This window comes from Gekko japonicus, unplaced genomic scaffold, assembly GCF_001447785.1.
Source record: "Gekko japonicus isolate JY-2015 unplaced genomic scaffold, Gekko_japonicus_V1.1 scaffold365, whole genome shotgun sequence".
In the NCBI taxonomy this organism is placed as follows: domain Eukaryota; kingdom Metazoa; phylum Chordata; class Lepidosauria; order Squamata; family Gekkonidae; genus Gekko; species Gekko japonicus.
This window is the reverse complement of record NW_015162488.1, coordinates 352,109-377,719: the sequence shown is the minus strand read 5'-3', so window position 1 is coordinate 377,719 and position 25,611 is coordinate 352,109. Positions and strand designations below refer to the sequence as shown.

The window sequence follows — 25,611 nt, the reverse complement described above, 5'->3', positions numbered from 1 at the left end:
CAATAGATATCTGGCTGTCCTTGACCAGAGACAAGGCGTTTTCTGCCCTGGCTCCAACCTGGTGGAATTCTCGGCCGAACAACATCCGTGCCCTGCGGGACTTGATGCAGTTCCCATTAAGGCAGAGATGTTCTGCCAGGCATTTGGTTGAGGACAGTGATGGTTCCATTCTCCTGGCACTCCCCCCCCCCCCCCGTGAGGCAATGGCACTATTGGAACTTTTAGCACCATCATTTAGGCAAATCACTGTGTTTTTATTGTTTTAACTATGTATGATAGGAATTCATTATGTTGTATACCGCCCTGAGCCCTGTCCTGGCAGGGGGAGGGCAGTTTAAAATCTAATGCAATAAATAAACTTGGGAATGCAGTCTCAATCCATTGGATTGGCGAAGTCAAGGGCAGTTAGACATATTAGTGGAATGCTTATATGAATTATTGTGCCATAACTCTAGATAGCATTGAGTGGACTCTGAAAGACACAATTCACATGATTTAAATCTTTTTACATATACTCTTGCTTCGTTTTTGTGGACAGGTAGGTAATGAATGGATTTCTGCTGGTGGTGAAGATTAAAATTCTGTCTCCAAATTTGGCCTTGGATGGGCAAAATGCTATAATATTCCACAGGGAAACGTGCTTCTGAGGATTAGTACTACATTACATCCAAAAAACAGGGGTTGACTACACAGTTAGAAGCAGTTACTCAACTAGAAGATGATCCACAGCTATTTAACTTCTCAATTTCCCATAGGATGCTAGTTTCCTGGCTAAACCCAACATACTAGCTATGTAAGGAACCAATAAGAAATATATATTTAAATGGATTTTCCTTCCAATTTCATTTTGAGTAATTGAGCAGATCCTTTGATATGCCTATTCCCTTTTGGGAAACTGATTTTCCAGTGCTTCATTTTGGAAGAGTTCTTTGCATATCTTTAACTATGCTCTTGACTACCAGTTTATACTAAACTCACCTTTTACTGTGATGGGATTTGTTGATTAATTTCTTCTAGGCACAATCATCTTCAGAGTGGGTGGGAGACTAGCAATTAGTAGGACCATCTTGATCAGCATCAACTATCCAAGGTACAGGATTAAATCCTCTCTCAAGTATTGTGAGGTGTGTTCTTTTTATTCAATCATCTCTTACAGAAAAACTTATTCAGAGTATGCTTGCACTGCACAGCAGGGATTGTGTATGGAACACACCTTTGTGTGATATTTATTTTTAGAAGAACAGATATCATAATTAGAATGGAGAACAAGATAACTGAGGAGGCAAGAGCAAGTTTAATAAGACACAAATACAGAAGGTAACAAAATTGCAAATAAATACAGAAGAACAGTGTCTTTGCATAGTTCAAAACTGAACATCATGTGGCACCAGCGTGTTGTGTGACTTGGCACACAACAAACACAGATCCACAGTTTAGACCCAAAGGTTGCAGCTGAAAAAATATATCCAAAAATCTCAAAAAGGGAAATTTAGAAGCAGATTTTAGCATGAACAGTAACTAGCTATTTTCCCCCCAGTCAAGCCATGCTGTAGTGTGTCTGTGTGCGTGTCTGTGTTTTAAAGGGGAAGATTGAGTTATATGATCTGTCTTGGCATGCCATATCCCGTCATCCCAGACTGGGAGGCGCCCTTGTTGCTTCCCATTTGCAGGCCAATGACATTCTGTCCTTGACGAAGTTGCTCCTCTGAAAACCCTCGCCGGTTCTTCTGTGCTTTCCTGTAAAGATGGGTTGTACAGGTCACATGTACAGGATTACTTATTGTCTTTGTGCATTGCTTTGAGTGCTTAGGTAAGTTGTACAAGCAACTAAAATGAAATAAAAATTAAAGAAAGCAAGGTACCTCTTTTAGTCACAAAAAGGTTGCTGACCATTTTCAGATGATATACTCCCTCACCCTGACAAACTTGAGAATTTTGGGGGGAAACAACCTGCTATGCAATTGCATAAGTACTGGGCTTCAACTAGATCATTTATAGTTCTGTGGTCATGGTTATTTCCACTTTACCCAAATGCAAGGACAAGTGAAACTTCCCAGACATTATAATAACATTCTGATCTCTTTCAGGAATGGTTCCATCTGACGGTTAGTGGCTGTTGCTTTATTTTGGGCCAAAGGCACAAGGCCTATTGGTACCATGCACTGATCACATATTCCAATTTCCAATTTTTTCCTCATCCTTTGAAAAACTTTGTCTTGTCATAAAAATCCTGAACCCCTTGAAACTTTGAAATCATAGCGGAATATGGGTCAAAACAGGCAAGATGATAGGGGGAAAAAACCTGACTGGATCTCCAGCACACTTCCTTAATAAACAGTGGCCACAATAACTACTGCTGCTTGCCTCAATGGCAATAAAAAAGGCACGAGGAAGGTAACATGGGAACTTCTGCAAGAAAACATGTACTCTGTCACGGATCCTTCCTTCTCATTCCTTGTTTTCCCATAAAAAGAAATTGCTATTATTGTGCAAAGGCTTAAGTGTGGAGGGAAATACTTTGACCGGCCCTTTGAAACAAGCCTAGTAAATATTCATGCCCACATCATTAAAGGTTTCACACATATTAAAATGTTTAAAGGAGAACAAAATCATAAATCTTCCCATTGCCTAGAATTTCCTTTCCACGTGAGATACAGAGTGTGCTAAGTAACTCTATAGACTCTAAGTAGCTAGCTAAGTTGCTTTGATTCATAATCATTCTCTGCCAGTTCAAACGACTGATTTGTCCTCAAGACTGATGCTTCCCACTGTAGTTTAAATGACAAAAGAATGCACTGGTTGGTATTAAAAGCCTAGTCACAAAGGCATACAGGCTCAGGATATACTACAGGAAATCAGAGTGATACTAGGCATGCTAGCCCTTCACCAACAAATGCTTGGAGATTTGGGGGGCAGAGCCTGGGGGAAGTGGAGTTTCAGGGGAATGTGATGTAATTTCTAGGTGATGCTCAAGGAATTTCCCCAATTCCTATGGTCTTTACAATAGAGATTGGAGGAATTCCTAGAGTGGCGTGGAGGATGTGACATCACTTCCAGATTGATGTGACATCAATTCTGGGCGATTTTCTAGAAATCTCCTCAATCTCTATTATCTTTACCACAGAGATTGGGTAAATTCCTAGAGCATCACCATTGACCATATCTTCCCCACATTTTAAATCCTGCTCCTCAAATTATCAAGGGTGGGGTGGGAGACTGTCTGCTGCTATAGAGCAAATGGAAAGCATAGGTGATACTAAAGGAGGTAGAGGAGTAGATAAACATTTGGCACAAATCTTTTCAATACTTTTTTTTTATAAATAAAGGTGAGTGGTTTGTTTTTTAAAAGGTGATTAAACACAAAAATAAATAGGCCAAATGCTTTCAAAATAGACTGGTTTGTGATTTTCCAAATTTTATTTTTGAAAATATCTAGGAACAAACCTTTAAATCTGTTTTGAATAGAGCATCTAGGATGCCAAAAAAAAAAATAAATCTGAAAATATCCCCCACAAAATGCCCTAAATCCACATGTGCCATAAGGTTGAAAATGGTTTGTTGAAAATAACACCTTTAACATGTGTCCTAACACTGTTATCAGGGAATGATGAAGTATGATCCTTACCTGTGAAACAAGGATGGATCCCCTCTATAACACCCATCATCCCTTGTGACAGCCTCACTGCCCAAAGCCATTAAAGTTCTTTGCACAGCTGCCATGTCTTTTCCTACAAATGCAGAAAATACATTTTTCACTTCAAAATTATTCAGCAGAACCATAGATACCAAAGCTTTTCACTTCACTATTTTCTGTGTCTTGAGGCACTATATCAGGAGGAGGCCTGTGGCTTACAGCCACATTTCCCACCTCCACCTGGCAAAGTGCTCCATTGTTCACATGGAGTCACATCATGTCCTTGAAGCTGGCAAAGTGAAGAGTGACAGGGCATCTGGGAAACGAAACCATTTGCCTCATCTCCTTGGCTCTGTCCACTGAAACCTGTCTCAATTGTATTTATTTTGTTGTAAATTGTTTATTCTGTTGTGAGGGCATCGGGCCTCAGTCTGCACTGGGAATCTGGGCCAGGATGCCCTTCAGCACCGTTCTCTTACCTTAGGCCTTCAGCTGGCCTCAGAGTGTAAAGAGGAATGGAGGTTATCACTCATCCTTGACTGCCACTTCCTTCTCTCTAGACTCTCCCTCGGAGATTTGCAGGGCTTAGCCTTCCCTCCTCCTGCTGGCCTCCTACAATGCCAGCCAAGTACACATACCTGCCCAGTAGGGCTTGCCTGCTTCTCACAGTAGAGAGCAGCCCCTGCGAGAGGCCAAATGTGGGCTGGATGGCCCATTCTCCAGTTGGCATCAGAGACAAATGTGGCTCCTTAAAGGACCAGGCCAACACAGGTGGCAGGCATGAATGTCCCCTGCCTGTATCTCCTATTGCTTCTGCTGCTGTGTGCGAGATGGCAGCAGAGAGCTGTGCCAACCTTTGCCATGGGGCTCCAGTCAGCCATTTTCCAATGCCTGCTGGTAAGTCCAGGGACACCTTAGCCATCCCTGCATATCCATATTGTCCAAAATCTGTTCAAGGTGGTTAGCAGCATTAGTTAAGACAATAATAATACAACTTTAAAATAAAACACACAACAATTAAAATCATTCAAACCATCAGCCATAAAATACATCCTCAACATTTTGAAACAGCAACCAGTAAAACTAGTAGCGGAAATAAACATAGTAAAGGGGTGCTCCTGCCTCCTGCTTCAGGAGCAATATACGTTGCTCTTCCACTACCTGTAAGATCTCTAAGACTGCATGCTACTTTGTTCCACCTAGAAGAAGAAGAAGAGATTGGATTTATACCCTGCCCTTCACTTGGAGTCTCAGAGCAGCTTACAATCTCCTTTCACTTCCTCTCCCCAGGATGAGGTAGGTGGGGCTGAAAGAGCTCTTTTGAGAGAACTTGTGACTGATCCAAGGTCACACCAGCAGCTGCATGTGGAGGAGTGGGGAATCAAACCCGGTTCTCCCAGATTAAAGTCCATACTCTTAACCAGTACACCAAGCTGGCTCTCGGATCAGGTTATAAGATCAGGTTCTCTATTATTTCGTACATAGCAAAGTAATTTTTATTAGCTACCACAGTACAAATTCTAATCTATGCAAAATTCTGCTGAAGTACTCCAAGTTCCATGCTAGGAAATTAAATCCACTGGTTCAATTTGGATTGGGACCATGGTGCACAGGGAGAGGTTGCTTATGTCTTCTTCCCTGTGCTGTTTTGCCAGCTTGAAATGATAACAGGGAGCTATTAGCCCCATTGGTGGCTCCACTTGCATTGATGATCTAGGTTTCCCTGATGGATAATACAATACATGGACCTGGGAAAAATGTGACATATAGTTAGGCTTAGAGTCAAAGTACAGAAGACATTAGATCTCCGACTGGCATTCACCAGCATTTTTATAGCTAAATAGCTTCCACAGGGAGTCAGTTTGGATCCGAAATATGACATGGAGATGAGAATGGTTTATCTCTTTTCCATAGGGTTGCCAGCCTCCAGGTGGGGCCTGGGGATCTCCCACTTTTACAACTGATCTCCAGCTGACAGAGATCAGCTCCCCTGGAGAAAATGGCTGCTCTGAAGGGTGGACTCTATGGCACTGTACCATGCTGAGGCCCCTCCCCTCCCTGGATCCACCCCCAAAGTCTCCAGGTATTTTCCAACCCAGACTTGGCAACCCTACTTTTCCTTGATGCTGTTTTCCTGATTTCAGAGCACCCCTTAGAGTTCTCCCTAATATTGACAAAACTTTCACCTATATTGGGTAAATTGGGGCCAGTCAGCCCCGTAGCCAGAAATTTTGGGTTGGTGGGGCATAGGAAAATTTTGTGGGGCAGCAGGGGAGGAGGGGCAGCGGCCGCACACCTTTCCTGAACTCCAAGCAGTAAATTCACTGCTTGGAATTCAGGGAAGGCGTGCAGCTGACAGCTGCCCCTCTCCCTCCCCTCCTGCAAGATTTAAAGGGCCTGCTGATCAGCTGGAGGGCCCTTTAAATCTTGGAGGAGGGGAGAGAGAGAGGCAGCTGCACGACTTAATGGCCCTCTAGCTGATCAGTGGGTCACATGCTCCACCAATCAGCTGGAGGGCCCTTTTAATGTCACAGGAGGGGAGGGAGGGGGGAGAGGGGCAGCAGCTGTTGTGGGGCATGCCTCACATTTGAGGGGGTAGAGCCCCAAAATGCCCCACTGTAGCTACAGGCCTGGGTCCAGTACTGTTTATGTTGGAGAGTTGCTAGTCAAGGTCACAGGCAAAGATAATTGCTACTTTTCCAGTTCTTTTGTATATCATACAACCATCTCTGACAGTTGAAAATGGCTATCAATGCTGTTTGTTTCATTCTAATCCACAAACTCAAGCTTCCTGATCAAATGAAGATAAATCAGTATATCAAACATCCTCCTGTTTCTATTAAAATACCATTCCATAAGTGCGATGGTTTAAAAAAATCATGCTTGTTCTTTTGCACTGAAACATTTCCTCCATAGAACAGTTATTGAGCAGCATTTCTTGTTTCCCTAATGATTATTGATTACTCTTCTGCCTCAGCCACTCCATGAGGGCAAAGCAGAAATTGTTTCTGTGAGGACACAGAGGTTGCTTCATACCTCCTGAGGCGGTGCCTTTAGCTAGAGGTGTCTCACTTCTCCCTGCCCATCATAATTTAGTATCTACAAAAGTGACTAAATTGTACAAGGCATTGTAGATAAATGAGCAGACAAACTCATTGGGCTGACAGTCTAATTTAAAACACAAAATAAACAGGAAAAGTGATAGACAATAATCTCAAATAAGAAAGAGGGCTTGCATTGGCTATAAGAGCTTGTGTTTGTTTTTCCTTCTGGTGGGGAACAAGAGTTTATCCTGACTCAAGCACACAGATTAGACAGCTGCTGTGCACATGCTTTTCCTATACACGGAGATTAGCTCCATGTGAGAAAAATGTCATGCATGAAGTAGGCCTTAATGTGGCTACTTTTCTGGAAGATGTTCATAACTATTCACTACATGGTATTTGAAACAATTCACCATGCAATGGATTACAATGATTATGTAATTTGACCCTACATGGTGCTGAAGGGAGGGAAAAGGCCTATGTAGAAAACCAAATTAAGGATAAAGTGAGAGCCAGTATTAGCTAGCTGATTCTCCAAATGATTGAAAATGAAAGATGCTTCAGACCAGCATTCAGAAAACCGAACAAGAAGAAATACCAACAAATATAAAATACCCTGAATGTTTAGTCTTCCCTCAGTTCAGCCTTTTACCACACCCATATAGCTACCTTATACTATGTCAGACTATTGGTCTATCAAAGGGCAGCATTATCTGCTCTGACTGGCAGTAGATCTCCAGCATCTTAAGCAGAGGCCTTTCACATCACCCGCATCACCTAATCCTTTCAGCTGCAGATGCTGGGGACTGAATCTTGTGAAGCAGATGCTCTTCCACTGAACAATAGCCCCACTCAAACCAAATGGCCAAACATCAAGTTATGCAGGAGAATCTATATTTGGACATCCTCGCATTTTCTTTAACATTAAAAAGCGGTCACCAGGAGGGAGACTAGTTTAGATAGGGTCATGAAGTTGACATCACTTTCTCAATAGAAGTAACTACCCCGATCTTATTGCGGGTAGTTGTGTTCTCAGTCTTTTCTAATAGTTCCAAGAAGTAATTATATCAGTTAAAAGTAGGTTAACAGCTCTGGGTTGGGAAATACCAGGAGATTTTGGGGGTGCAGCCTGGGAAGGGTGGGGTTTGGGAAAGCAGGGACCTCAGCAGTGTATAATGCCACAGAGTCCACCCTTCAAAGCAGCAATTTTATCCAGGGGAACTGATCTTGGTTGTCTGGAGATCAATTGAAATAGAAGAAGAGGAGGAGGAGGAGGAGGAGGAGGAGGAGGAGATTGGATTTATACCCCACCCTTCACTCGGAGTCTCAGAGCAGCTTACAAACTCCTGTCCCTTCCCCTCCCCATAACAGACAACCTGTGAGGTAGGTGGGGCTGAGAGAACTCTGAGAGAACTGCTCTTTCAAGGACAGCTCTGACAGAACTATGGCTTGCCCAAGGTCATCCAGCAGCTGCAAGTGGAGGAGTGGGGAATCAAACCCGGTTCTCCCAGATTAGAGTCTGCGCACTTAACCACTACACCAAACTGGCACTTAACCACTACACTAAATAGTGGAAGATCTCCAGGTGCTACCTGGAAGGTAGCAACCCTGGGAGATGGTACACATAATATAGGATTTAATTGCCCTTCTTGTGCCATGACCATAAGCCAAATGTATTTTGCAGATGCTTTTTAATGTTTAACATGTTGAGATATTGATCAGAGATCTCCCACAAGATTTTTTGACAGCTAAACTACATGTTCAAGAATGCTTCCTAAAGAATAGAACAAGGCCACATACAAGTTCTGTCCTTTAACCCTCCCTGAGAGCCAAGTTAGACGCTAGAAGTATCTGAGTAAAATGGGGGAGCTGGAATGCCTAGTGTCAGAAGAGAACATAGACATTGTGGGCATTCCGAAACTTGGTGGGATGAGGATAATCAATGGGATACAGTGATTTCTGGATATAAATTAAAACAGAAGGATAGGGAGGGAAGGATCGGAGGTAGAGTAGCTCTGTATGTCAGAGAGGGTATACTGTCCAGTAAGACTGAGAATGTAAGAGAAACAGATTCACTCACAGAAATGCTATGGGTGAAAACAGTGTGCCCAAAAGGACATTTAACTCTAGGAGTTTATCGCCCACCAGATCAAACATTAGAGGATTATTTAAAAAATAGCAAAAGAATTAAGGAAAGCAGCTAGGTGAAATAACTGAGTCGTAATAGGTGATTGAACTACCCACACATTGATTGGGTCAATATGTGTTAAAGACAGGAGAAAGAGATTGGGTTTCTAGATATTCTCAGTGACTGTGCCATGGAGGAGATGGTCACAGAACCTACCAGGGGAGAGGCAATCCTGGACTTAGTCCTAAACAGTGTTCCCTCTAAGCTGAGTTAGTGTGAGCTAGCTCACAGTTTTTTAGCCTCTGGCTCACAGATTTTTCTCTTAGCTCAGGAAGGACGGCTCCAGAGCAAACTAATTTACACAGTCACCGAATCGCTTGCTCACAACTTTAATGCCAGTAGCTCACAAAGTAGAATTTTTGCTCACAAGACTCCATAGCTTAGAGGGAACATTGGTCCTAAGTAATGCCCAAGACCTGATGAGAAATGTTAATGAGATAGCACTGGTTGGGAACAGTGACCATGATGTTATTAAGTTCAACATTTATGTAAATAGGGGGTTGCCCAAAAAGACAAACACAACCACTTTTAATTTTAGAAATGAGAGTGCTTGTGAAGAATAAACTGAAAGGAAAAGTAAGGAGGGTCCAATCCCTTCAGGAAGCCTGGAGACTATTTAAAACTACAGTCCTAGAAGCTCAGATAAAATGTATACCGCAGGTTAGTAAAGGTACAAATAGGTATGGTTAACAAACAAAGTAATGGAAGCAGTAAAAGGTAAGAAAGATTCCTTTAAGCTGTGGAAGGCTAGGCTGAGTGAGGTAAATAAAAAGGAGCACAGGCAGTGACAAATAAAATGCAAGTTGTTGATCAGACAGGCAAAAAGGGACTATGAAGAATATATTGCAAAAAAACATAAAGACCAACAATAAAAAAATTCTTCAAATACATTAGTGGCAGAAAACTAGCCAGGGAGGCAGTGGGGCCCTTGGATGACCAAGGGGTAAAAAAATTACTAAAGGATGATAGGGAAATGGCAGAGAAGCTGAACACATTTTTTGCCTCTGACTTCACTGACAAAGATGGAAGGTGCTTGCGCACTCCAGAACCGCTGATTTCAGGAGGGGTGTTGAAAGACCTGAGTCAGATTGAGACGATGAGAGAAGAGGTCCTTCAACTGATGGACAAATTAAAAACTGACAAATCACCAGGCCCAGATGGCATACATCCAAGAGTTCTGAAAGAACTCAAATGTGAACTTGTAGATCTCCTGACAAGAATATGCAATCTATCATTAAAATCTGCCTCTATTCCTGAGAACTGGAAGGTAGCTAATGTAACCCCCATCTTTAAAAAGGGTTCCAGAGGAGATCCAGGAAACGACCATTGGTACTCACCGTGAAGGTTCCTTCTTCTCTGAGGTCTGGAGGACATCTTGTGGGTGATTCACATCCATCATCAGGGAGGCAGGACTAAGTTCAACTTCTTCCTGTTTCCTTTGGTGGGAGTCACCCTAGGCTCAGTTCTGCTGCTCCAAAAGCTATATACTGGGGTAACCATGCTGAAGAAGGGAATAACTTGAACAATAAGTATAACATTAACTGGAACAGGAAGAAAAACCAAGGTAAGAACTCTCTCTTTTCAACATATAGATCTGAATTCCACATTTTCTCTCTCTCTCTGTTTCGGTTGCCAGACTGCCACCAGAAGGTTTGCGGTAAGGTGATGACCCAGGAGGGCCAAGATGTCCTCCAGATCTCAGAGGAGAAGGACCTTTCACGGTGAGTACCAATGGTCATTCTCCCTCTGAGGTGGAGGCCATCTTGTAGGACCTCCCAGAGCAATGTCCCTAAAAACTGGGGGGGGGGGTCATCAACCGCAGACAACACCGACTGCAGTATTCGGCGACCAAACACTGCATCTGTGAAATTGTACACATTGACTTTATAGTGTCTAATGAAGGTGGACAGGGAAGACCACGTTGCCACTTTGCAGACTTCTTCCACTGAAGCTCTATTTGAGAAAGCCGCATTAGTAGCTGCACTGTGTAACGAGTGGGTCATGATGCCCTCAGGAACTCTCATGTTCAGGCTCTTGTAGGTCTCGGTGATGCAAGCTCTAATAGTGGAACTTATAGCTGATATAGACATCTTTTTTCCTGTATGGGGAGGAGAAATATTGATGAAATTAGCTTCTGTTCGTCTAATGAATGCTGTTCTCAGAATGTAGCATTTGAGTGCCCTTCTCACGTATGCCACATCTTTTCTTTGGGATGCATGGGATTTGGTGAGAAGGAAGGAAGGCATATTTCCTGAGATCTATGAAACAGTGTTCACTTTAGGGCAGAAGGAAGGATTCATTCTTATGACTACCTTATCTCTATGGAAAACGCAGAGATCCTTCTGAATGGACAAGGCACCCAACTCTGAGATCCTTCTGGCCGAAGTAATGGCCACTAAGAACAAGGTCTTCATCCTCAGGAACTTTAGGGAAATATCTTTCAGTGGCTCAAAGGGTCCCTTTGTCAGTGCTGAAAGTATGGTATTAAGCCTCCATGTGGGGAACCTGTGTTTCTGTGGAGGATCCCTAAATGATGCCCCTTTCAAAAAATGGCAGACGTGGGGGTGCTGAGATATAGGCAAACCCTTGTACCTGGGTAGTACCGAAGCCAAGGCCGCCATCTGTCATCTGAGGGTTGTAGCTCGAAGACAACTGGAGCAGCCCTCCTGGAGAAACTCCAAGACGGATCGAATCTTGGGATGTAGCGGATCAATCTTCTTCCTGCGGGACCAACCGACAAAGGCCTTCCATGTAACATTGTAGATTCAAGACATGGACGGTTTTCTGGAGGCCATCATCATTTCAACAACTGGCACACTGTAACCTAGACTCAGGAGCTTGTCCCTTTCAACTTCCATGCGATCAAGCAGAACCACCCTGGATCGGGGTGGTGAATTGGGCCTTGGAGTAGCATGTCTTCTTACACTGGAAGAACGAAGGGAGGAGCCACCGCCATCTCCTGAAGCGATGTGAACCATGGTCGAAGAGGCCAATATGGTGCCACTACTATGACTTCTGCCTTCAACACTTTTATTTTTCGATGAAGCCTGGGAAGTACCGGCAGTGGAGGGAACACATAGAGTAGTCCCGCAGGCCAGGGAGACAGAAGAGCATCCATCTCCCCTGTTAAAGGATGATAGAACCTGGTATAGAATCTGTCCAGTTGCTTGTTTTCTGGGAAAGCAAAGAGGTCCACTTGGGGGGTTCCCAACCTGGACAGAATCAGACGGAAAGTGTTCTTGTGTAGGGACCACTCACCTTCCTGGATCTTCTGTTGACAGTGCCCTTTATGTGTTCTGCCCTGATTGAGGCCAACTTGTTCTCTTGCAAATGCAGCAAGAGGGTCGCTTCCCGGTGTAGGGCCCGGGACCTGAAGTCCCCCTGTTTGTTCAAGTAGGCTTTGGCAGATATGTTGTTGGTTTGGATAAGGACGTAGGACCCCTGGATTTGACACGTAAAATGCTGGAGTGCCAGCTGGATGGCTTGAAGTTCCAAGAGGTTGATTGGAAGGGCCTTCTCTGCCTAGGACCATTTGCCCTGAACTGGTTGATGGTGAAGCGTGGCCCCCCATCTGGACAGACTGGCATCCATGAAGATCTGGACCTGGTTCTGTATCCAAAAGGTTACCCTGAGATAGGTTGGACATCTTGGTCCACTAGCGAAACTTGCCTTCACCTGAAGTGGTACTTTCAAGAAGAATTCCATTTTCAGGGCAATGGAGTTCTGGTATGGACGTAGGAACTTCTGCAGTTGCTGGGAGTGAAATCTCCCCCACTGTAAGGAATCGAAGGCAGCTACCATGAGGCCCATCATCCTGGTCAGAGTGTATAGGGACAAGGACCTCACCTGGATGATCTGCGTTGTGAACGCTTTGATCTTCTTCGCCTTCTCCATGGGGAGATATAGTTTTGTTGTGTGAGTGTCCATTATCACTCCCAAATGCTCCAGACATTGAGAGGGAGTCAGGAAACTCTTTTGCATGTTGACAAGAAAGCCAAAGTCTTGTAGGCATTGAATAGTCGTGGTTGTGTCCTCCTGGGACTGCGCCCTCGATGGGGAGCAGATCAGAATGTCGTCGAAATATGGATGGACATGGATGCCCTGTTCCCAGAGACAAACAATAGGATGGACCAGAGTTTTCGTGAACACATGTGGAGCTGACAATAGGCCGAAGGGTAGTGCCCAGAATTGCAGGTGTTCCTCCCCCCCACAAAAACGTGGGAACCTCCGATGCTGAGGGGAAATCGGGCTGTGTAGATATGCTTCCATCAAATCGATGGAAGAGAGGAACTCCCCAGGTAACAGGGACTCTGCTATGGATCTTAAGGATTCCATGCAAAAGTGTTTGACATTTACATACCTGTTGAGGTATTTCAGATCTAGGATCACCCTCCAGTCCCCGTTCTTCTTGGGGACCGTAAAGAAGATGGAGTAGACCCCAGCCTGACATTCTCCTGTGGGAACAGGTTCTATGGCTCGAATGTGTAATAAGTGATCTATCGCTGACCGGGTTCTGGTCTTCTTCACTGGATTTCTGTGAACTGGGGAGACAACGAAACGTTGAGGCAGAATTGAAAGAAACTCTGTTTTGTAGCCTTCTTTAACGATGTCTTTGGTCCACGTGTCTGGATGGGAGGCAAACCACTCCTGTCTGAAAGAGAGGAGACGCCCCCCACAGGATGGGTCAGACAGTCATGCCTTAGGGTTTTTGGGGTCTCCCCCTTTGTCTTGTCTGTTCCCAGTCAGCCTGGAGTATCTGTTGCCACTGAACCCTCCACGGTGAAAAGAATGCTTGTTGTTCCCCAAAGAAGGCTGCCTATTGTCTGGTCTGAACCTGGATGTACTAAGGGCGAAAGGATGAGGAGGAGGAGGTAGCCGTTCTCCTGTCCCCAAGATTCACTGACTTAGGTAAGGCTTTTTTCTTATCACAAGTCTCCACTGTATTTTACCTAGGGAGTCCCCAAACAACTTGTCTCCCTGAAAGGGGTAGGTGGAGACAATAGTTTTAGATTGGTAATCTGCAGGCCAAGCTCTCAGCCAAACTATGTGCTGGGCCGCTGCAGCTGAGGCCATTGCTCTGGAAGCAAGGACCGTGGTATCTAACATAGCATCCGCAGTATAAGAAATGGCTTTAAGTATTCTATTGGCCCCTTCCAACAACCTGTAGTTATTTTTGGGTAACATCTGTATTAACTTCTGCATCCATACAATGGTCACCCTAGAGACAGTGGAAGCCACAGAGGCCTTAATAGCCAAGGCATTTTTGTGAAACTTTCTCAAGGCAAAGTCAGCCTATCCTGGTTATTTTTCAGGGTGCCATACCCATCCTCTGAAAGGAGGCCAGAAGACTGAAGAGCCGCTACCAGAGCATCAACCTGAAATAGATGAGGCAGAGGATATTAAAGGGTACAGTTTTCTAGTATGCCCAGGGATTGGCTTGCTTGTTAAAGGCTTTGCCCACTTTGCCTTAATCTTCGTCATATAGAAATCTAGAAAGGAAAAGGCTGTTTCAGCATGATCCTCAGGAGGAAAGAACTCATCAGTGATCTCTGAACCTTCATTTGGCTCTTGCAGCTTAAGGGATTTATTCCCAGCCTTCTGTAAAGCCTGAATTTTAAGCGTTGATAAGGTTTTTGCCAGCAAGTAGGAGAAATCCTCAGGCTTAAAAAATCAAAAGGACTGTTCCTTAACAGTTTCCTTAGGGATGCCCTCCCCCTCATCCTCTGGGTTTGAGGAGAACTCCCCTTCCTCTTTCTCACTGCCTGGCTGAGAAAGATCATCCCCTTCATCAAGGTGCAGATCATGCAGGGAGTGCTCTGTAGGAAACTCTTTCTGAGCAGCCTTAGTTGGCTAGCTGCCCGAATTCCTCCGTCTCTTGGGAGGAGGGGGAGAGGGGGAGGGAGACAAAGACGACCTGGAGTGGCGAGAACTGCGACCCTTTGACCTGTAGAAATGGGCTATTTCCTCCCTCGTTGCCGGTCTAAAAAAAGCCATTGCGCCCGGGGATATGGGGGGGGCGTGGTCAACATTACTGCTCTGAAGGCCACCGACTCCCTGGGTGAAGCTGTACTGAGTGAGCCGATTCAGCACAACCCCGCTCTGACCAGAGATCCTGGGGGGCTCAAGTTGCGGGTTTGGGCACCGAATGTCATCCCCGTCTTTGTGAGTAATGTGGCGAGTTGTATCCAAGATGGCCGCTGCTACCGGCACAAGCTCCATTTGAGCATGGGAAGAAGTTTCGGCGCACTTTAAGGTGCCGTCATCGCTCTGTCCCTCTATGAGCGCTGCCGACTCTGCCATGGCTCTTTTGTGTGAGGCACAATCGTGCCTGTCTTCTTGGAGCCCACCCGCTTCCATCCACGGAGTGGAGAGGAATCTGTCACTGTCAGCTTTGTGAACCACGCTGAAAGAGTAGGCTGAGCCTTCCTGAGGAGGAGACCGCTGCAGAAAATGCCCCCTTGCCTAAGTGGGAGGCAGAAGAATGGAAGAGGGGGAGAGAGAGGTGGGGGGGTTTTGTATACAGTCAAGATTAGAGAGAGTAAGAGAAGAAAATAGATAGTGCTCTCCCTACTGAGGCAAGAAAAGAACTGAGCCTAGGGTGACTACCACCAAAGGAAACAGGAAGAAGTTGAACTTAGTCCTGCCTCCCTGATGAGGGATGAGAATCACCCACAAGATGGCCTCCACCTCAGAGGGAGAATTACAGGCTGGTCAGTCTAATGTCGATACCAGAAAAGATGATAGAATCTGTTATTAAAGATAGAATTAGAGGCACATTGATGAACAACAGCCACTGAGGAAGAATCAGCATGAATTCTGTAAGGGAAGATCTTGTCTCACTAACCTTTTAGAATTCTTTGAGGGTGTAAACAAACATGTGGACAAGGGTGACCCAATAGCTGTTGTTTACCTAGACTTCCAGAAAGTTTTTGATAAAGTTCCTCATCAAAGCTCCTAAGTAAACTAAGTAGTCATGGGGTAAGGTGACAAGTCCTCTTGTGGATAAAAAACTGATTAATTAGGAAACAGAGAGTGAGTATAAATGGGCAGTTTTCACAGTGGAGGGTGGTAAACAGTGGGGTACCGTAGGGCTCAGTACTGCGTCCAGTGCTTTTTAATTTGTTCATTAATGATCTGGAGTTGGGAGTAAGCGGTGAAGTGGCTAAGTATGCAGATGACATGAAGTTGTTCAGGACAGTGAGAACTAGGAAGGATTGTGAGGCGCTCCAGAAAGATCTGTTGAGGCTGGGCAAGTGGGAATCAACATGGCAAATGAGGTTCAATGTAGGCAAGTGCAAAGTAATGCACGTTGGAGCCAAAAATCCTAACTATAAATACACATTTATGGGGTTCGAACTGGCAGAGACTGACCAGGAAAGAGATCTTGGAATCATGGTAGATAACTCACCTAAAATGTCCACCCAGTGTGCAACGGCAATAAAGAAGGCAAATGCTATGCTGGGGATTATTAGGAACGGAATTGAAAACAAATCAGCCAGTATCATAATGCCCGTGTATAAATCAATGGTGTTGGCCTCATTTGGAATACTGTCTACAGTTCTGGTCACTGCACCTCAAAAAAGATATTACAGCATTGGAAAAAGGGCAGAAAAGGGCAAATAAAATGATTAAGGGGATGAAACACTTTTCCTATGGAGAAAGATAAAGATGTTTGGGTTCTTTAGCTTGGAGAAATGACGACTGAGGAGTGACATGATAAGAGGGTTACAAAATTATGCATGGGATAGAGAAGGCAGAGAAAGAAGTACTTTTCTCCCTTTCTCACAATACAAGAACACGTGGGCACTCAACGAAATTAATGAACAGTAGGTTTAGAACAGATAAAAGGAAGTACTTCTTCACGCAAAGAGTAATTAACACATGGGATTCAGTGCCGCAGGAAGTGGTGGCTGCTACAAGCACATGGGATTAACACATGGGATTCAGTGCCGCAGGAAGTGGTGGCTGCTACAAGCACAGACAGCTTCAAGTGGGGATTAGATAAACACAAGTGGGGGCCTGCAAGAAACTTGTGGGAGCAGCTATCCCATTCCCCACACCTCTACGTCTTCTCCTCTCCCCCCTACTTTTCTCATATTCTTTTGCCTTTCTGCCACCCCTTTTATTACCCTCACTCTCTCTCTCCCCCTCCATGCCTATTACTTCCTTTGTGCCCCCACCCCATCACTCTTTCTGCCTATCACTCTCCCGGCCTCCCATCTACTCCTCTCGCACAGCAGCAGTGGCAGCAGCCACTCTCCAGGAATCAGAATGGATTGTCCAAATACAGAGGTCAGTTCCTCTAAGGGTTGCCAACTCCATATTGGGAAATTCCTGGAGATTTGGGGCTGGAGCCTTGGGAGGATGAGGTTTGAGCTTGGGAGTGACCTCAACAGGCTATACCATAAACTCTACCCTTCAAAGCAGCCATTTTTCCCCGGGGGAACTGATCAGTTGTAATTCCAGGAGATCTCCAGCCCTGTCCTGGAAGTTGGCAACAGTCGTTCCCCTGGAGGAAATGACTGTTTTGGAGGGTGGAGTCTATGGTATTAGATCTACCTGAAGTCCCTCCCCACCTCAATACCCACCATCTCCAGGCTCCACCCCTCAAATAGCCAGGACTTTCCCAACCTGGAGTTGGCATCCCTATCTCCTTCCCACCCAACAGCCAACCTACCTTTATCTGCCCCTCTGTCTTCAGCTTTCTGTCTCCTTTCCTCCTGCAGTTTCTACTGAGGAAAACTATGGTCTTTCTCCACAGTGGAGACTAAAGCAGTTTACATTATTCTCTCCTCCTTTTTATCCACACAACAACCCTATGAGGTAGGTTAGGCTGAAAGTATGTGATTGGTCCAAAGGCACCCAGTGAGTTTCCACAGCAAGATGGGGATCTAAACCTGTGTCTCAAAAACCCTACTCTGAAGAAGCTCTGGCCATGATACTACACTGACTTTCATATGGTGGCTGCTGTTGAACAGCAGCAAGCAGTCAGGCCTAGTTGAATCATGCAAGTCAGGTGGTATCAAGTCACCCAGAGGGTACTGCTAGGCCTAGGTTTGCTAGCCTCCAGGTGGGACCTGGAGATTCACCAGAATTACAACTGAACTCCAGACAACAGAGATCTATCCCCCCCAGAGAAAATACATGGACTCTGTGGGATTATATCCAGCTGAGGCCTCTCCCTTCCCACAACTCTGCACTTCTCAGACTTCACCACAGAATTGTCAGGAATTTCCCAATTTGGAACAAGCAATCCTAGTCCCAGGCCTGGCTCCTAATCTCCTGCTATTTAGCCATTCATACTGCGGGAGGAATCCTCCCCAATCCAAGCTCATTCTGCCTTTTCCTTCCTCCCCTCACTCTGGCTATCAGCCAGTTTATCTCTCACTGTCGATGCAGCAGGGCCTGGAGTAGATCCCTGCAGTGGCCATTTCCAAAGGTATTGGGGGGAGATTCAACCCTCCGAGTTTTTTAAAAAAACTTTTTGGATTTTTCTTCAGACCCACAGAGCCCCCTGAGTGCCCCCTATCTGTGGAAATAAGTATCTGCACACAGAGGGGACTGTTGAAAATTAGATATAGAGATGTGGAGCAGAGGTCCATCAGTGGCTTTTAGCTGTAAGGTGTAAATGGAACACTAAGTCTTGGTGCCCCGCAAGCACCAAGTAGGGTTGCCAGCCTCCAGGTGCTGCCTGGATGTCTCCTGCTATTACAACTGATCCCCAGGAGAGAGACCTCAGTTCCCCTTGGAGCAAATGGCTGCTTTGAAAGATGGACTATATGGCAGTATATACCAGTGGGGTCTCTCCCCTCCCCAAACCCTGCCCTCCCCAGGCTCCACCCCCAAAATCTCCAGGTATTTCCCAACCCGGAGCTGGCAACCCTAGCAACAAGTATTATTGGTGCTTGGGGGGCAACAGTGTGAGGTCTTCTGGAGTCTGGCCCCACTGGTGGACCTCCTGATGGCACCTGGTTTTTGGCCATTGTGTTGACACAGTGTTGGACTGGATGGGCCATTGGCCTGATCCAACATGGCTTCTCTTATGTTCTTAATTATGGCATGAGGGTATATATTTATTATATGTCTGTCTATTCATGTATAAATCAGGGTTGCTGTCTGTTTTTTAACAGAAAATGAAGCATGCAGGTAAGGGAAACAAACCCATTCTTCAGTCCCTCCTTAGTTGCACTCTGTTGCTTTAGGCAATTTCATCAAACTTCACTCACAGTGGTAGAGACAAGTTGGGAGAAAAATGTTTTAAACGAAAACATTAATGCGATGTTAAGTAGAGTTATACCCTTCCGCATTTATTGAAGCCAATGGGCATAAAACAGTTAACTCTGCTTATATTTGCACTGATAAAGTGAAGAGGGGAATGGGTTGAATTCAGTTTTCCTTACATGATGGCACCATTTTAATTGAACAAAACACTACCAACCCCTATTGCATACATGAACAAATAGACTCACTAATAAATATTTGGATTCCTCTATTATGTCCAATTTGGCTATGAATCTCTGAATTATAATGTGAACAGTTATTGGATAGACACTGTCAACCTCCATAACATACTGGACTTAAATAATATGAGTTAACTAATGCTAGGAATAGAGCTAAGTGGCCCATCCATAAGATGTTGAAAGAAGACCTTTATTTTGATAGATGGTATTTCCAATGTGGATACTTGTGGCTTCCATTCAAGGTTACCAGATGTCCCTACAAGCATTCCTTCATGGAATCTGCTTCATTCCATGCCATAACCCAGACACATAAATAAATGGATATTCCTTATTTCAGAAATATATGGATAAGCTGAAAGTACTGCAGAGTAGCAAAATAATAAAATGTACTGAAGGCAAATTCTATGAGGAAAGGCTAAAGAAACACATTAAGTTTAGCACTGTGGGGAAAAATTATTCTGGAGAATTATTCTGGAGAATTGCAGAGAAGGGCAACTCGAATGATAAAAGGGTTGGAACACTTTCCCTATGAGGAAAGGTTAAGGCGCTTAGGGCTCTTTAGCTTGGAGAAACGACGACTGAGGGGTGACATGATTGAGGTTTATAAGATTATGCATGGGAAAGAGCAGGTAGAGAAAGAGGCACTTTTCTCCCTTTCTCACAATACAAGAACTCGTGGGCACTCCATGAAATTGCTGAGCGGTCAGGTTAGAACGGATAAAAGAAAGTACTTCTTCACCCAAAGAGTGATTAACACTTGGAATTCACTGCCACAGGAAGTGGTAGCGGCTACAAGCATGGACGGCTTCAAAAGGGAATTAGATAAGCATATGGAGCAGAGGTCCATCAGTGGCTATTAGCCACAAGGTATAGATAGGGACTCTGGGGCAAGAGATGCTCTGTCATCTTGGTGCTTGGGTGGGTCAACAGTGGGACGGATTCTAATGTCCTGGCCGCACTGGTGGACCTCCTGATGGCACTGGTATTTCTGGCCACTGTGTGATACAGAGTGTTGGACTGGATGGGCCTTTGGCCTGATCCAACATTGGCATCTCTTATGTTCTTATGTTTATTCCAGAACTCAGTTATAGGGCAAGCAGTGGATTTAAACTATATAGAAACTGATGTATGTATCAGGAAAACTTACCAATCTAAAAGCAGGTCAACAATGCAATAAGCTGAGAAGGGAGGTTCTAGGTTGACTTTTCTTGGAGGTTTTCAGGAAAACTGGACATATATCCATTGGGGAAGCTAATGTTTGAAAGCTTATCACAAGTTACTCATTGAGAAGCTCTATAATGGCAGATGAGCTTGTGGAGGACTGTTTGCTTACTACTATTAATATTTCCCTGCAATGTATAGCCACAGGAGTTATGTCAGATATGTTCTGGGAAATATTCTTACTTCACATGGTGCAATGGTAAAGTAAAACAGCAAGGACATTGCACTACATAAAAAGTATGAGCTAGGCCCATTGCCAGGAAATTCTCTACAAACCACGGGCTGTTTTGGGTTGATCTGGAAAAGTTAGTTGGAGATGTAAAATTTGGCAACTACTGATTCAGGCATCAAAGACTCTATCTTAAGTACAGCATTCACATACAGAATCCATTAGGACTGTTTAAAGTATAAATAAGGTTCCAGGATCTAAAGTATGGTCGCCTATCAGTTTTGCTAGAAATAGGCTTGTGGACACTGGCAGAGAGTTAGCAAAAATGTTTTCTAAAACATGGAATGAATACACAGATGGAAGCCAGTATTTGAACAGGCCAGTTGTCCTTAAACTGACATAACATTTTGGTGCCCACCACTTTGGAAATGGTGGAAGAAATAAGAGAGCCAACACAGAGAACTGTGTAAATAAGCAGGCCATATTGACCATATTTCCAGTTGGCATGTTTTACCGTAGCTGGAGCTCAGGCCTAATCTGCTGAACTCAACAGCGGCAGGGCAGCTTGCATACCACCACAGTTCATCTGCTGCATAAGTGTGCGAGGAATAATTGGCAACAGAGGCATGACACAGGTGGGTCCCTACCCAAAACAAAGCATCAGTTGTGACAGCAAACAGTAACAAAGCAGTGTAAAAACAACACGAGCAAAAGCCTCAGTCCCCTTTTTAAAACCCAAGGTGGACCAAGGGTATTCCCCCACTCCAACCAGGAAATACTATTATCATCAGACTGTGATGCAGGCCCAAAAGGTGGAATAAGGCCAAATAGAGTTGGCACTAAACCCTGAAGGAATGTAAACAATGGTGCATGGATTCCCATTTTTCCTTCCCTAACTATGGGGCATAAACTGGCCCCACTTGAGCACAGGAGAAGTTTTAGCCTTGGAAACAGACTTTTCATATTATCACATTTTGGTGTTTATGCCAAAGCAACTATTTTGGTTATTGCAGCCATCTTCTTGGTTTTTGTGTATTCCTGTCAGAGTGATCTAATTTAATCATGACTTAGCACAAAAGATTCCATTAAGTACTGGAAAAAATAGAAATACTTCAGAGAAGATAACAAATCACTTAGAAAAACATGGTAGTGAGGCAACGCAAACAAGAGAGAAAGATAATGACATTAGGGATTTTTCCCCTTAGAGAAATGCATGATTAACACCCATCTGTGCAGCATAAAACAAAGAATGCAACTGTCACATCAGTGATTGCTCACATATACAAAGAAATGTACCTTCCCATAAATCCACTGTCTGGAAAATATCTGTTGTTCTTACTCCATAAATTTCTGCAGCTTTCAAGAACTGAGAAATTTGCTCCATTTGTTTGAAAGCCATCTTTGATTCTGAGATCTTGGGAATGGGTTCCTTCCCCCTTGGATGTAAACTGTTTATTAACTTGCACAGCAGCTGGGACATTGAAGATAGAAGGAGAATTGAAAGGGGAAAACAATAAATTAGTTCCAGTTGACAGAAGACCCAATATATATGTTATTTAATTTATGCTAGATGGTCACTCTGATGCTATTAGTAGCAGTAAATTTTAATTAAAATAATAAAAAACCAGAAATGTATACAACTGAGAATAATTCCAGTAAGTATGTTAAAAACTAGCCCAAGCTTTCATATCCACAGCTGGACAAAACATGCATGGATGTACTTGAGCGTACAAAATCAAATAATTTGCTAAAGATTACATAACAATTGACAGTTGCATGGGAGAGTAAAAATTAGCCTGAGCCCAACTTAAGTACCACCAATTGGTTTGCTGTTAAAAAACACAAGGGAATAGTCTTTTGTATAAATCTTGGCATATTTGTATTTGTTTGGCAAACAGATGAACTATCATTTAAAGCCTTTATAGTGATTGTTCTCTCCAAAATTGGATCAGGATTATGGTACACATACAAATTTCTGATCTTTTTTTTTAGATAAATAGCATTAATTGGTTTCTAAAGAAGATAAGCTTAGTATTAAAAAGCTTGGTTTTAAAAAAATCTGCCCTAATTGTCAGAGAAATGGTAATCTGTAGTTACCATATTACATAATCATCCATCCATCTGTCTCTGCAAGCATATGTTCACTGTTCTTGTGAAGGTCTCCAGATCATGATAATCATAGTTTTAAATGTTTTGTTATCTGCCTGGAGTCCTCATAAGAGATACAAGGTTAAGAAACTGAATTACTAAATTCACAATAATACAGTACGTGATCTTATACCTCCTTCCTAAAAAACATGATTTATAGTGCAATCTTAAGTGGGGTACCACAGTTTAAACCCATTACAATGAATGAGCTTAGAAAGGTGTAACTCTTTTTAGAACTGCTCTGTTAATATCTCTTACTTCCAAGCAATATGTTTAGAAGCACAATACCTGAGGTAATTGATTAACTTTACCCAGTGTAAATAAAGATGGGAAAAGTTAAGGACCAAGTATTACTGTATGCAAACATTACTATTAGAAGCATTTGTAACGTCAGACTGTTACTTACTGTTCCATCCATTAGCCATTTCTGAAAATGTTGCCTTCCAGGAGGGGGCTGCTCTGTATTTTCACCACACTGTACAATAATCCAGTCCACCAACCGACTTTCCAATTCTGGGTCATATTTCTGTTCAATCTTCTCCTGGACTTCTCGGCTTAAGCCATAGCTGGGTCCCCTGTTGGCCATCTCTAGGAGGAAGAAAAACTACTTTGTTTAATTTGTAAGGAGCAGAACACTCTGGAAAAAGATTCTAAAGCTTCCCAAAGCTGCTCAAAAAAAAATGTCGCAAGTGTAAAAAAAAATCAGATTATGTCTTTTAATGTGATGTCGAATATTTTAAGATTATATATAGAAAACGATTGAAGTTTAGCAGAGGTTGCAAGTGATGTTCCTACAGTTGCCAGGAAGAGATGTAAGCATTTCAGGTTAACATTGCATCTTCCAGCAAAATCCAGAAGTGTAATTTTGGTGGGTTTAAAGAACAAAAAAAACCCTATACAGGAGGATTTAAGCGATCCTTTCAGTGATGCAGTGAGCTTCTCTCAGCAGTGATCTAGGTCTGGAGGCGCAAGGACCATCGAAGCAAGAGATGTTGGTTAAAATTTAAGGCAAGATCAAGGCTGCTGCAATGTGCTGCTGCTCTTGGTACTGCTGCTGTAAAAGCATCCTGATTTGAAGGAGGGTGTATTGATTTGATTTTCCTCACAGATGAGGAGGGTCAAAGCAGGGGCGTTGCTAAGAGCTATTAAAGAGGCCCTCCTCCTACTCTGTCACAGCCGGCGAGGGAGTCCTATTCATCTCGCTCTGCTGCAGCCTGCTCCTCTGCACAGGCTTCCACTGCTGTCAATCCCGGCCTTCCAGGCTGCGCTTCTGTTCTTATGCTGCAGCCGTTGTCATAGTGCCCAAGAAGATGGCAGTTTAAAACACTCTCAGGATGAATAGCTGTTGTCTATTTTTCTTTAAAATGGGGGGGGGACTTAAATCTGGGCAAACCGTAAGCAGTGCTGTTTTCAAGGGCTTTACAGACTGTTTTCAAACAAGGTGACAAGGATAATTTTAACAGAATTGAAATACAGGGTTTGTTTGTTTTTTTAAAAAGGAGCATCATGAAGTTTGGATAGGATTTATTCCCCCCAATTCCCACGCACTCGACCTGCATGGGAGAGCTGAACAGCATATTTCACATTCTTGAGGCACAGGCCATAGTAGAGGCCTCAAATGCTGAGGTGGGCAAAACATGTCAATCTTTATTGACTTCATTTATACACAATTTTTCTCCCCAGTGGGATCCCAGAGCAGCTTATATCATGCTCCTCTTCTTCATTTTATCCTTACCACAACTCTTGGGGGTAGGTTAGGCTGAGTGAGTGTGTGTGGCTGGCCCAAGTCCACCTGGCAAGCTTTCATGGCAGAGTGGGGATTGGAACCTGGTTCTCCCAGATCCTAGTCCCATACACCAACCACTATACTACATTGGCTTGGGACGTGAAAGTGGTCACTTTTTCAGTGATCTTCATCTCTCCATGGATAATTACATAGGGCCTTCCTTTGCCACTGGCTGCATTGCTGGCACATCTTGAGGTGGACAAGGGACTCTTAATTACAAGAACTATCAAACACTGATATCAAGTACAGGGGGAGCCCTTCCTTAAAAATATAATTAAACATTGACACCCCTGCCTGCTCTCTAAAGTGGTATGGTCCAGCAGCATAGTCCTCACTCAAACATGGTGATCATGTTTCCTGTTCCCTGAGGAATGCTCCCCAATGACAAAGCCAAATTCCCAGTCTTAAAGGCATCTTTTCATCAAAATGTGCATACAATTTTCTGCACTGACTAAGTAGCATTGAAATGCTTTCCACGTCATATATATTTGGCTTTGTACAACCAAACCTAATCTCTGCAGATTCTCTCGTCTGCCAAATTCTGGAGTCATGGATACAAGAACTTATATAATTCTCAGCATCTTCTGTGCTTGAATTCATGAAATATTCAATAGGTGACCTCATTTGTCTGCAGGCTCTTGGTATTATGTACTAGTATTTTTTAAAGGCTACAATACTTTGTTCTATAATCCAGCTTTCCTAGAACTCATCGCATTGTATACAGATGAAGCTAGATAAACAAAGTACCTGAACAAGTCCATTTATTTAATCACTGCCTTAAACATGTTGTATGTAAGAGGGAGTACAGCACATTTGTATAATTCTTGTATATGCATATTCCAGTTGTATCATTCTGGAATATGTATGATACTCAAAACAAAATAGACTTTTAATTTATAGTGGTTTGTGTATTGAATGCTATAGCATGGCAATAAAAGGATATTAGATCCCCATTAATACT

The 25,611-nt window shown here is 43.6% G+C and overlaps 1 protein-coding gene across 2 annotated transcripts; it reads right to left on the bottom strand.

The window, feature by feature from the left end:
• Positions 1 to 1,378: 1,378 nt before the first annotated feature.
• On the bottom strand, positions 1,379 to 24,107 carry TAGLN3 (transgelin 3). Of its 2 annotated transcripts, XM_015405957.1 has the most exons (5): positions 24,031 to 24,107; positions 23,271 to 23,452; positions 22,013 to 22,187; positions 3,626 to 3,728; positions 1,379 to 1,737 (listed from the first exon to the last, which is right to left on the bottom strand). In XM_015405957.1, exons 2-5 carry the CDS (start codon positions 23,448 to 23,450, stop codon positions 1,596 to 1,598), a joined length of 600 nt encoding a protein of 199 aa, XP_015261443.1. In that variant the 5' UTR covers positions 23,451 to 23,452; positions 24,031 to 24,107; the 3' UTR covers positions 1,379 to 1,595. The 2 variants fall into 2 exon arrangements, with proteins under 2 accessions (XP_015261443.1, XP_015261442.1); XM_015405956.1 differs by lacking the exon at positions 24,031 to 24,107 and having other exon boundaries at positions 23,271 to 23,935.
• Between the last annotated feature and the right edge of the window lie 1,504 nt (positions 24,108 to 25,611).

Excerpts from the sequence above, each read along its gene's own strand:
- TAGLN3 (XM_015405957.1), bottom strand. The coding sequence starts at position 23,450 with ATGGCCAACAGGGGACCCAGCTATGGCTTAAGCCGAGAAGTCCAGGAG. Across the intron at positions 3,729-22,012 it reads GACAGTGGATTTATGGGAAG|GAAAAGACATGGCAGCTGTG; the intron begins GTACATTTCTTT and ends CTGCATTTGTAG. Across the intron at positions 1,738-3,625 it reads GATCCATCCTTGTTTCACAG|GAAAGCACAGAAGAACCGGC; the intron begins GTAAGGATCATA and ends CCATCTTTACAG.